This window comes from Haliotis rufescens, unplaced genomic scaffold (genome assembly GCF_023055435.1).
Source record: "Haliotis rufescens isolate VD_foot unplaced genomic scaffold, xgHalRufe1.0.p SCAF_18, whole genome shotgun sequence".
Lineage (NCBI taxonomy): Eukaryota > Metazoa > Mollusca > Gastropoda > Lepetellida > Haliotidae > Haliotis > Haliotis rufescens.
This window is the reverse complement of record NW_025963868.1, coordinates 8,277,320-8,290,222: the sequence shown is the minus strand read 5'-3', so window position 1 is coordinate 8,290,222 and position 12,903 is coordinate 8,277,320. Positions and strand designations below refer to the sequence as shown.

The 12,903-nt window shown below is 38.0% G+C and overlaps 1 protein-coding gene across 2 annotated transcripts in view; it reads left to right on the top strand.

The window, feature by feature from the left end:
• LOC124149679 (deleted in malignant brain tumors 1 protein-like) overlaps window positions 1-12,903 on the top strand; it is a 54,175-nt gene continuing 41,272 nt past the window's right edge. For both annotated transcript variants that reach the window (XR_007221835.1, XM_048398167.1), the window contains exons 1-6: window positions 1-121; window positions 7,823-7,970; window positions 8,922-9,097; window positions 11,218-11,356; window positions 11,718-11,884; window positions 12,234-12,384. Coding sequence is in view for 1 of the 2 variants with exons in the window: in XM_048398167.1 (XP_048254124.1) it covers window positions 67-121; window positions 7,823-7,970; window positions 8,922-9,097; window positions 11,218-11,356; window positions 11,718-11,884; window positions 12,234-12,384 (836 nt within the window). In the remaining variant the exon portion in view is untranslated. The remainder of the gene's footprint in view (window positions 122-7,822; window positions 7,971-8,921; window positions 9,098-11,217; window positions 11,357-11,717; window positions 11,885-12,233; window positions 12,385-12,903) is intronic.

The window sequence follows — 12,903 nt, the reverse complement described above, 5'->3', positions numbered from 1 at the left end:
AAGGCATGCACTAATTCACCAAAGGAAATCCTGGTTTAACTTGGCCACGGTCATGTCACAGCCAACATGGCGAAGGGGATATGGTCTCGATTGGTGTGTCTGGCTGCGCTCCTTGTCTGTGGTATGTTACGTTTGTTTTTATTTATCAGAACAAACTTAGTATCATGCTTTCGTAATAGACTTGCACTTTATAATGTGAGAAACAAATTCACATGACCTTGTCTTAAATATATATGTCTGTTGAGTCACACTCATTTACATATTACTTTTAGGCATGTGTGACATATAATATGATTGACCTATGTTTGTTGAGTCATCTTTCACAATTCGACGTGCTTCGGTCCAATTACTAACCCAGAATCCCTCGGGGCTATTGAACACATTGTTAATCACACATCAGTGGTGTCAGTATTCCTACCAGATATAGTTAATCACATCAGCGGTATCAGAATTCATACAATGTTTCGATAATCACACATCAGTGGTGTCGGTATTCATACCAGATATGTTAATCACACATCAGTAGTATCAGTATTCGTGCCATATATTGTTGAACACACATCAGGGATGTCAGTATTCATGCCATATATTGTTTATCACACATCAGCTGTCTTAGTATTAACACCAGGCATGGTTCAGACATGTGTAGATGCAATGACAGTGTGCAATAACATTTTCCTTTTCAACCAGAATCATTTTGCAAATGAGTATTAGGATCTCCAGATATGAAGGTTTGAATATGACGTCTTGTTTTGAGAGTGACACAATAACATCGCATTACAGTGTATACCCTTGTGGACTACTTTAACTGGTTTAACTGTAGACGCCTCTACCAGGAAGTGTCAACAACAGCAGTATAATAACATGTACATCCCAAGTAGACATCCATAACGGCGAGTACTCAGTCGATACATACACACTTCTGCAATAATGAAGTATTACTGTTATCTACCCGAAAGCTCTAAGGTCAACCCTACAGATTATTAATGACGCCAGCTGTCATTGCTCTGCATGCTTCCTGTTTATGATGGGTGTATCCAAAAACTAAACATTTACTTAACAATACGGAATTTAGCCATCAATTAATATAACAAAGATACTGCGTTTAAAACTGTGGCATGAATAAAGGTACATTTAAGGATGTGCTCTTACATATACTCTTATGGGGACAATCATTTTACAGTACTACAACCCCCTTTGAGGACACAGCCACTAACCATCAAAGTTACAAATTAAAGATTACCCATATAATAAAAAAAACTATCTACACATTTCAAAACTTATCAAGTTACTTAAGTTCAATATATTTTAAAAAAACGATAATTAAATGAGAACTTATTCTAACAAAAAGGTCATAATGATTTGAAATAAGTATCCCTTGTGATGGAAAAATCAACATGCTTGACTGTGATTCTTCCATCACAAGGGATGCAGAACGGAGGATCCTCACCTTTCAACAAATAATCATAAGTGTAACGAGAATGGCCAATATTACATCGTCGTAAAATGACATCTTCAAATCTGGACTGACAACCCTAGTAGGTGTAACGAATATTTGGTTTAATGTCATGTAATTTATTAATACCTACTTGGATGTCCCACTTCTTTTGCATCAGATCTCGGATATGTGATCAAATAACGGGCTTGCAAATGGTGTCACAGATTTGTTGAGTGCTGCTTTAGCTGCAGCATCAGCCATTGTAATACCAATGATGCCAACATGGGCTTGGTAATCAGGAAAATAACGATGACTTATTGGCCAGTAGCAATTTCATTACATAATTCAAGAATTTCAATTAAAAATGGATGTTGTAAAAGACTGATTTGCAATTGCTTGAAGAGAGGAAAGAGAGTCGGAAGATATAATAAATTGTTTGTGCTTTGAGTGTTTACTAATGTATTCTAGTGATGTTAATATGGCTTTTTATTCCGCTGTAAAAATGGATCAGTTATCTGGTATTCTGGATGATATTGTCCTGGATCCAATGACAGTGTCACTGGCAATTGCGTCGCCATCCTTGGATCCATCTGTAAAGATAGATTTGTAGTAAATGCTTCTTATAAGCTTCTTAATTGATTATATTTGTGTTGATAAATTAGTTGATTTGTTGCGGATTTCTTTAGTTTAGTTAATGTAAAATCCACCTCTGGTTTTACAAACTGCCAGCGTTTTGGCTATATTGTCAAAATTTATTTTAGCAGCGGAACAATCAGATTGTAGGTATATTCCAAGTGGTGGAATAAGAGATTGTTTTGTAGGGATTGTCGTAAAGGGGATTAAAAACACACTCACTCAATCACTAAAACAACCAATAAAACAATCAATCAAACAATCAATCAACTTCATAAAACAATACAATTAATATAACAAGTAAATCAATCAATACATCAACTCAATCAAACAATTTAATAAAACAACTCAATCAAACAATTTGATAAAACAACTCAATCAGCTAACTCAGTCAATTTACCAATCAATTAACTCAAACAATCTATCAATCAAACAAACAATCGTGCTTTCTAAATGCAGGAAAATGGAAATCGAGTGACGGATGCTTGACTCATTGTAAGTCTTTGTACGCTATTGTATCTTTGCTAGGGGTACCAGTTACCAGTTTGGGCGAGACGAAGCATTGACGAAGCAAAGAGTTTAATCAGACGTCTCCTTAAGGAAGACTGGTATCACACCTGTGATCCCAGGCGATAAGAAATATGGCATTGCATAATAGGTCTTCAGCAACCCATGCTTGTCGTAAAAGGCGACTATGCATGTCGTAAAAGGTGACTATGCTTGTCGTAAAAGGCAACTAATGGGATCGGGTGGTCAGGCTCGCTGACTTGGTTGATACATGTCATCGATCCCAATTGCGGAGATCGATGCTCATGATGTCAATCACTGGATTGTCTGATCCAGACTCGGATTATTTTACAGACCGCCGTCATATAGCTGGAATATTGCTGAATGTGGCGTAAAACAACAATCAATCAATCAGTCAGTCATCAGTACTGAAAGAGACCTCAAACCCGTAACCCCTCGTAATGATGAATGTACAATAAACACTCATGTTTGAGACACACGTGGCTGTTTAAAATAATGCCTCAGGATACATTTCAGAAATGCGACTTTTACCTGTAGTCATGCAAGCTGTATGGCGGTGTTCTGTAACTTATCGAGTCTGTACCACACGACCAGACAACCCAATGAGTTATATAATCAGCCACGATTCACGATGTTTGGTTACGATGACAAGCTGTCAACCAAGTCTGACCTATCAAGGCCCGCATAGGTTCCTTGGGACATATTCTAACCCAGAATCCCCAAGAGGCCATTGAACACATTGTCAGTATTCCTACCAGATATAATTAATCACACATCCGCGGTATCAGGATTCATACAATGTTTCGATAATCACACATCAGTGGTGTCAGTTTCATACCAGATATGGTTTATCACACATCAGTGATAAGTATTCACACCACATATTGTTAAACACACATCAATAGTATCAGTTTGTTTGTTGTTTAACGCCGCACTCAGCAATATTCCAGCTATGTGACGGCGGTGTGTAAATAATCGAGTCTGGACCAGACAATCCAGTGATTGACATGTGTGCAATTACATTTTCCTTTTCAACCAGAGTCATGTTGCAAATGAGTATTAAGATCTCCAGATATGAAGATTTGAATATTACTTGTTTTGAGAGTGACACAATAACATCCCATTACAGGGTATATCCTTGTGGACTACTTTAACTGGTTTAAGTGTGGAGGCCTCTACCAGGAAGTTATATTATTCGTTGACTGCTGCTATTGTGTACATCCCAAGTAGACATCCATAACGGCGAGTACTCAGTCGATATATACACACTTATGCAATAATGATGTTTACGTATTACTGTTATCTACCCGGAAGCTCTAAGGTCAACCCTACGGATTATTAATGACGTCATAAGCCGTTTTACCACAGCTATCCACGCTTCCTGTTTATGATAGGTGTTACTAAAAACTAAACATTTACTAAACAATCACCTATAACCACAAGTGAATTTATATTATGTTGCTTTGTATTCAATATGGCGAAATATACTGCAGTAGACATTGTTCTCCTGACATGTATAATTTCTTTCAGTGGGAGGTTGCGATTGCTTGCTTCCGAAAATTAAACGTTTACAAATTGAATATTTGTGATACGTGTAAGATAAACAATAATATGATCAACTATTGCTAAGTGATGGCTTTGTCGACAAGTGATTTTCTTGTTTAATTGTCTCATCTTATTTAACATTAGCACTATTGGATCAAATAACCCGGCTGTTGGCAGACTTGTGCACATCTTATCTATATAAGTACTAGTCTTCTCTTAGTACGTGTCGTATCTAAAACTCACAACAATAGTAAGTGAGGGAGTGAGCATTCCGAGTAATCACAGCGTGGTAGCTTAATGTTGGAGGAAAGGCGGAAGCGATTTAGGCGTTTACCACTTTGATGAAACTCAAGAGCATGGGTATGGCGCTGACAAATCTGGAAACATAATGCCTTCAAACAGGGATTCGAACCCACAGTCACAGGTTTCTGACATGCCCAAGGGACGCAACTCTGCACATTGAACAGCAGCGCCTCAGACGAATGGGGCAATGAATGCGTCAGTGTCGCCTGAGCGCAGTCTACAAGAGTGAGTGAGTTTGGTTTAACGCCACTTTTAACATTATTCCAGTTATATCACGGCGTGCAGTCTACAAGAACCGGCAAGATCATGTGTGTACGTTTATGTAGGCAGGATCTATTTTGAAGATACTTTTCAATAAATACGCCGATCTAGCAATAATGCTGAGCAGATAGGACTATGGATTATATACATAACAAGCCATTCACCAACTCGGATTGATAGATTTATCGGTTAATGTAATACTCATGTAAGCGAAAAACAAAATTCAGTCGGAACAGACAATCCGCCATTCTTCGTTTGTCCACACTTATTGTTTAGTGAGTGAGTGAGTGAGTGAAATTTTACGTCACATCGGCAATATTTCAGCCATATCGTGACGACACAGTTATAATAAATATATTTAGATTGAATAAAACGCTGTCAACGATGGGCAGGACAATAACTAAAGTATCACAGTTTCGATTTTTAAACTAGTTGAGAAGATTTAAAAGAATACATTATCATTCAACAATACAAAATAAAAACGGGCTATAGATCACCAGCAACCAAAGTTCGGCCACTATACCGTGGGGACCGATGGGAGTTACAATACTTCTGCTACCTGCACCGTTTTCCCAGCAGGATTTACACCATCCCTTCAGCTTCTAGCGATGATACGGAATTCAGCCATCAAAGACTACAACAAAGATACTGCATTTGAAGTGAGTGAGTGAGTTGATATTTAACGTCACATCGGCAATATTGCAGCCATATCGTGACGAGACAAAATTTGACTTGAATAATATATATGTAAACTGTATAAAATTCTGTCGACGAAGGACAGTAAAACAACTAGATTATCACAGATATACATTGTATGTTTAAAACTAGTACATAACCATAAATGTGACAATTCATAACATTACAATAGATCAAATTGGGATATATATCACCAGCAACTAAAGTGAGGTCAATATACTTTAGTTGCGGGTGATATATAACTGTGGCATGAATAAAAGTTCTTTGAAGGATGTGCTCTTAAATATCCTCTTACGGGGACATAATTAAACAGTGCTACAACCCCCTTTGAGGATACAGCCACTAACCATCAAAGTTACAAATTAAACATTACCAATATTATAAAATATAACTAACTACACATTGTAAATCTTATCAAAAAGTTCAATATATTAAAAAAAACGATAATTAAACTTATTCTAATAAAGAGGTAATAATGATTTTAAATAAGCATGCCTTGTGATGGAAAAATCAACACAGTCAAGCGGGATATGCTTGACTGTGATTCTTCCATCAAAAGGGATGCAGAACGGAGGATCCTCACCTTTCAACAAATAATCATGAGTGTAACGAGGATGGCCAATACGACATCGTCGTAAAATCACATCTGAAATATTGACTGTCAACCCAAGTAGCTGTAACGAATATTTGGTTTAATGTCATGTAATTTATTAATACCTTCTTGGATGTCCCACTTCTTTTGCATCGGATCTCGGATATGTAACGGGCTTGAAAGTGGTGTCACAGATTTGTTGAGTGCTGCTTTAGCTGCAGCATCAGCCATTGTATTACCAATGATACCAACATGGGCTTGGTAACCATGAAATGAAACGATGACTGATTGGCCAGTAGCAATTTCATTACATAATTCAAGAATTTTGATTAAAAGTTGGATGTTTGGAAGACTGATTTGCAATTGCTTGAAGACACCAAGCAGTTTAATCTACAGGTAACCTAGCTCGACGTTGAAAACACAGTATATTTATCTCCATTCTACCATCGACCTCCACATTTGCAAACTGGCTGATTGATAGCAAGTTTAGAGATTGCTGTCCCCTTGCACACTCCACTAGTATGGAGCAATATAGGAGGCGGGAGACATTTTCTCCTTTGCCACAACAACCATTGATGGCCCGTGGAATGGCAAACGGGTTTAATTTTAAGGGCTGGTGATCTGAAGAGCTTGTATCTTAGTGTTTTCTTTTTGAACTAGAGTATTTCATAGACATAATGAGATAAAGTAGAATCTGCACCTCTTCTCCCCACCCACAACCGAGTGTCTACAAGGATGGTGTCTTATTGCATTGGATATCCAAAATGCAAAACTCCAGGGCTACAGGGGTGTTATACTCCAGCAAATGTGACATGAATATTCGTCTACTAAATTTACTGCCAAGCTGGTTCTGCCCCTAACAATAATTTAGAGACAAAATTAAGCGGTCAACATTACCAGATTGGCCCATGAGCCGTCGCCTTGTGGCATAGGACTCTAGGCAATATATTATTTCAATGATTGTGTTATCCATACCAAGCAATACATTTGTGAAAAGTAAAATACATGTATGTGCAAAAGTAAAAATTAGAATGGTAACGCACAGGGCTCAGTGTGACCAGCCGATTGATTGAACCTATCCCGGTTCCCTATCACTGTATAAGTCAACCATCTCGAAATATGTTAATTGTTCTAGTATTGATAATTTGTCCAGCATTACAAACATATGAACAGTTGTGATTAAAAATGTTAACATAACTTGAAACAATGTTTCTACTGTGCAGTAAAGTAACAACTACTATAAGTGCATGAATATGACAGTCAGTCTTACTAATGATTTCAGTAACAGTACTGGTGTTACTATATAAGTTCAGAAGTGTATTTAAAAATGTTCTTATTAATACAAGGCGAATGAAAAGTATATTGAATCATTTAAGAACAACGAAGTATAGTTATTCGAGGACATAATCAAATATACATAATCAACATACAGGTAGTTCACGGTGTATCCACCGTTCTCTGCCCAACACCCTCACTCACTCTGGTTCTTGGCTCTGTCGTTCTCAGTCTCTCAATTCGATCGATCTCATTTGGCCCGACGATAAAAGATCTCAATTCGCAAATGGAAAATGCGCTTGTTCCGTCCACATGACCTAAGACTATTTTACACAACGTTTAGGTTTTCTTCAGAAACATACACAGGCGAGAAATATGGGTACAATGTGATTTTCAACAAAGAAATCAAAATAAAATGGAACTAGTTTACACTGTCACTTATGACATACATATAGTTCATTCAGAAGACATAACTTTTAGTATTGATGAAATACTCTTCGCGACTAATTAAAGTATTGCTTATAATTCATGTCCTATCTTTGTTTTCGTAGCTGTGGGCCTAAGTATCCGACTGGTATCGCCGCTGAATAACGGTGTTGGCAGACTTGAGGTGTACTATAACGGTTCATGGGGAACAGTTTGTGATGATGACTTTGGGCAACTGGACGCTATCGTGGCCTGCAGACAACTGGGACGATAGTAAGTCCTTTGCGATCGATATATGCAAAGATATTATTTTGTCTTCGTGCTGTGTAAAATTATTTCTACTTTAACAAAGTAAGGTATGCATTAATTTTCTTTTCAAATGTTCCATGTAAAGTTTTACATGAGAGTTTAATTCTTGTTAAAAAAGAATATTTGTATTTTAAATGTTAAAGTAATCTTCAATACAAGTATCTGTAAATCAAGCATAACATGTGTTGAAAGACCGCATCATATATCCTTTTTGATGAAACCTACTTATTCATTAATAACAATAAAGCGACAAAACCAATAGAAATCTCTGCATAAAGCAGAGTCGATTGTACAATTCCGACTATATCATGGGCTAGAAAGGGATGGTACTCTCTGTTGTGTTTGCGGTTACCAAAAAATAGTTTCATTACATACATGCGTTGTCTTTGGTGGCAATAACTGTAACTGACTTCTTTCACGTACAGTAAACAGTATTCTCAATTATGTGCTTGACTGTACTATGTTTCCGTCAATACATGTAGCAGTTGCGTCCCTTGGGCACGCCAGAAACCTATGATTGTGAATTCGAAACCCGGTTCGACCCGATTATGTTTTTAGGTTTGTCAGCACGATACCCGTACTCGTGGGTTTCACCGAAGTGGTAAACGTCCGAGATCTGCATCACTTCGGGCTTTCCTCCCACATTAAGCTGACACGCCATGATATGACTGGAATACTGTTAAAAGCGGCGTTAAACCTTACTCACTCACTCACTCACTCAATACGTGTAGCATTGTGAAAACAATTGCCAAAGAAAGGAGATAAGTCAGTTTTAGTTTTTGCAGTGGTTTCAGTCTATTGTACTTGATAGTGATGGCTCAAAGTAAATAGGGTAAGTATAGCTAATATGTTATATGACTTTGAAATATATAACACATTCAAAAATTCCCAAAAAACTTCCATTTCCATCGACAGTGACACTGGAATGACACCGAAGTGGATTTCCAGCTTTGGATTTGGAAGTGGGAAAATCTGGCTTGATAACCTGAACTGCAATGGTACTGAATCATCTCTGAAACGTTGTTCACACAATGGCTGGGGAACCCACAACTGTGGACACCATGAAGATGTTGGTATCTTATGTGATGAAAGTGAGTTGGCATGAATACATTAAAGCTTCCCTAAAGTTCATTGTTCGATGTGTAGTCATTCAAAACTAAGGTACCTAACATTTGCAATCATTGTTTCCAAAGTTTGCTTTATACACTAATATGGACACGTGCGTTACATTTCACAACTTTTGAGTCACGATCGAGCTCCTCTCTAGAAAATTTCAAAGAGCGTCATGTGACGCTTGCTGAAAGGTAGCTTGATCAAAGTTACATCTTTAAAGGCCTCCTTAAAGCTTTCGAAACGTTTTATGGCGGACAGACAAAAATAATGGACTTAGCTATTTTGATACCATATGTTCCCCGTGTCTTTCAGGTGAACAAATGACTTGCCATTGCATGTGTTTGTGACAGTTGCCACCAGTGGGGCAGCATACGCTCACATTTGTGTTTATAAATCTCTATCAGGTTTTGATGATAAAAGGTGTTCGACTTGTTATAATCAAAATCTGATGGTGATTTATAAACACATGCTCATTATATTGTACATCAACTGGGATTTCAGCAGAGATTTCCTGTGGCAAGGTGAAGGGTTTTGTTGCTTTGTTTGAATCATACAATGACAGGTTCTTTCCTTTTTATCTGGGGAGGCAATACATTATACCACATAGGTAGTGTTATATGAGTGTACCTGGTTCAGATGCAGTGAGAAGGTAAACCGAATAATGGTGACACTGTTAAATACTATTGCTCTCTTGACTTTATCATTAGATATTGAAAAGTGGGAACGAAGCTTGGCGAGTAACTTTCCCAGAATAATACCATTCAAACAAAACTTAACTTGTCTGCCCACTCAAATTTCATTTTGTGGATAAATATGTCAGACGACGATTCCCTAATTACACCAATCTCATTAAAATCAGACCTTAGTTCTCGCTACTGCTAAACAAAGATCTGAGGACATCCCATTACGAGTCACGTCAGACCGACCAATGGAATGACCAATCAGAAGGCAGCTTTCTCATGCTTTACGCCACTAATTTCAAATTGGCGATTACGCTTCAAAACATATTTTGACAAATTCTCGATTACAAATTTGAAACCTGAACAAAATCATTTTGGAATGGCTAATAGATGGTCTAGATTGTATGGATTCAGTCGTTAAACGCGAAACTATCGTTCGGAATACCCCATGTTAAAGTTTTCGGGGTTGCATGATTAGAAATCACATTCCGACTGTCACTTTCCTAATCTGGTAAGCGACGCTCTAATTTATCGGTTGAAAGGTCGTTCTGACGTGACCCCTAATTGGATGTCTTCAGATCTTTGTTTAGCGGTAGCGAGAACTTAGACAGATTTTAATGAGATTGTAATTGCACTGAGTTGCCTGACGATTAGAACGAAAGTATACACCAGACACAAGTACCTCTTTCAGTGCGTGCTAAATACAACCTGTTTGTCAAATCCTTACATATCTCGAATATCGTTTTCCTGTAGTGTTGTACACATGTGAGTTATGTTGTTTAGTTCTGATAAAAAGTGTCACTTATATTGTCCAGATCCAGAACTGATGGTCGTATTAAGTCTACATATTATTTTGATGAAAGCCGACCTAATTTGCACTTTGTTTTCAAACGACTCAAACAGTGTAATTCAGACCTTCCTGTTCCTTGAAGCAATGTTCTATTCTTACAATACACTCTGCAGAGTTGCGTCTCTTTGGGCATGCCTGAATCTATGATTGTGAGTTCGAATCCCGGTTCGCTCGGTTAGGTTAATAGGTTTGTTAGCACCACACCCGTGCTCATGGGTTTCACCAGAGTGGTAAACGTCTAAGACTTGCATCACTTTGGGCTTTCCTCTCACATCAAGCTGATATGATCATATAATTGGAATACAAAAGAGCTTTTTAACCTCAATCACTCACTCTATTCTTCACATACCATCTACATATGTTGTTTTTTTTTTTAAAAGAGAGTAAGATTATACTCAACGTTGCACTGGTAGTTTTTAAAAATAAAGTTATGTGTTATGATAAATACGTAAAACAATCGGCCTTGTTTTATCGCAATGTGTATCTTTTGTGAAGATATGAAAATGCCGACGTTTCACTGATAATGATAAATGTTTGTGAGTAAAAGTGAATATTACACTCTGTGTAGATGAGGTGACGGTAAAGTTGACACCAGGGCACACAAAAGGACTTCTACAGGTGTACCACTCCGGTAGATGGGGCACGGTGTGTGATGACGGTTTTGGCCAAGTAGAAGCTTCAGTTGTATGCAGGGCTCTGGGGTACCAGTAAGTTGTCGTTCAAAAGTTTTAACAGGCACAGACACACGCACACACACACACACACGCACACACACACACACACACACACACACACACACACACACACACACACACACACACACACACACACACACACACACACACACACACACACACACACACACAATAAAAATAATAACATTCGCATCCTTTGACCTTAAGAAAGCATATATATATATATATATGGAAAAGGAGAAGGCCTTCCATGAGGAGATTTTTCAAATATTATTAAATTATTCATCGCACTACACCTATATTAATATTAACGTTTAGTTCCTACACTTGTTTTCTGTAATACACAAGACTTCTTGTGATGCTTCATTTACAGAGCTGGAAAGGTAATCGATACAAACAGCTCCATACCAATGTGGTTGGATGACGTGCAGTGCACGATGCTGAATACAGATCTGAAAGATTGCAAGCACAGACAATGGGGGGAGGACAACTGTGACCCCAGTGAAGCTGTTGGTGTCGAATGTTTTTCATTTGCTGAGGGTATGTTTGCAACAATATACTCCACTGGTCTTACATTGCATCGCCAGCAGATTGAAATTCTATGAAGAAGTGAGTTTTCCTTAAACCAGAGTTAATGATGACCCTTTTTAAACAGACAAAACGTCACACATAGCAGAAGTTACATGTCTAGAGCCAGACAGGGAAATGGACACCGGGCCATGGACCGTAGTCTCGGTTTAACGCCATCTTCTCATCAAATATAGATGTATAACAACATACTGTATTTTGTTCTATGTGTCACTTATTTTATATTATTAAAATTGCGTGCAATTCAAAAATAAGACTGTTAAGTCAGATATTGTGTAAGTTTGGTTTTGTATAATGACAGAGTCTACAGCGACAAGACTTGTCTCCACCACCAACACGCCAGGGGAGGGAGTGCTGGAGTTGTACTATGACGGGCAGTGGGGACGAGTCTGCTCTACTGGGTTCGGGGTGGAAGAGGCAACAGTTGCCTGCAGAATGTTGGGACACAACACGTAATATGACTAACTTCCGCATCATATATTGTATTGTATCTGGAGAAGACGTATGTGTAACGTGAAAAATGTTAAGTTTTAGTTGATGGAGCATTATTTTGTTTATTCGCCCAAAATGGATCACTCACATTGTCCATACTTTTTATTTTATGCAAACATACACAAACAATTACAGGCATCAAGCTAGTGGTATTTAACTTAAATTTGCCACAGAAATGAAGATAAGATCGTTTGAATTAATGAAGTAATCAGACGCACATGTAAAGTCATGAGGTTGATGGGTGCATGCCATGTTTCCCCAAATCTGGCAAGAGGTGACAGAATTTTCAGTCGTTTTACCTTCCCATGTCGCTTGGGCGCACTCGTAGTATCACAACCGGTGTATACATGCAGAGCATGAGACAGAGCGAGTTCCCCGACATCAATCAACCTTTTCTTGTAACCAGTTCTGGTGTCAAAGAAATGTTCATGTTCTTCATCTACTGTGCACAATGGAGGAGGATGAACAAAATGGCAGTA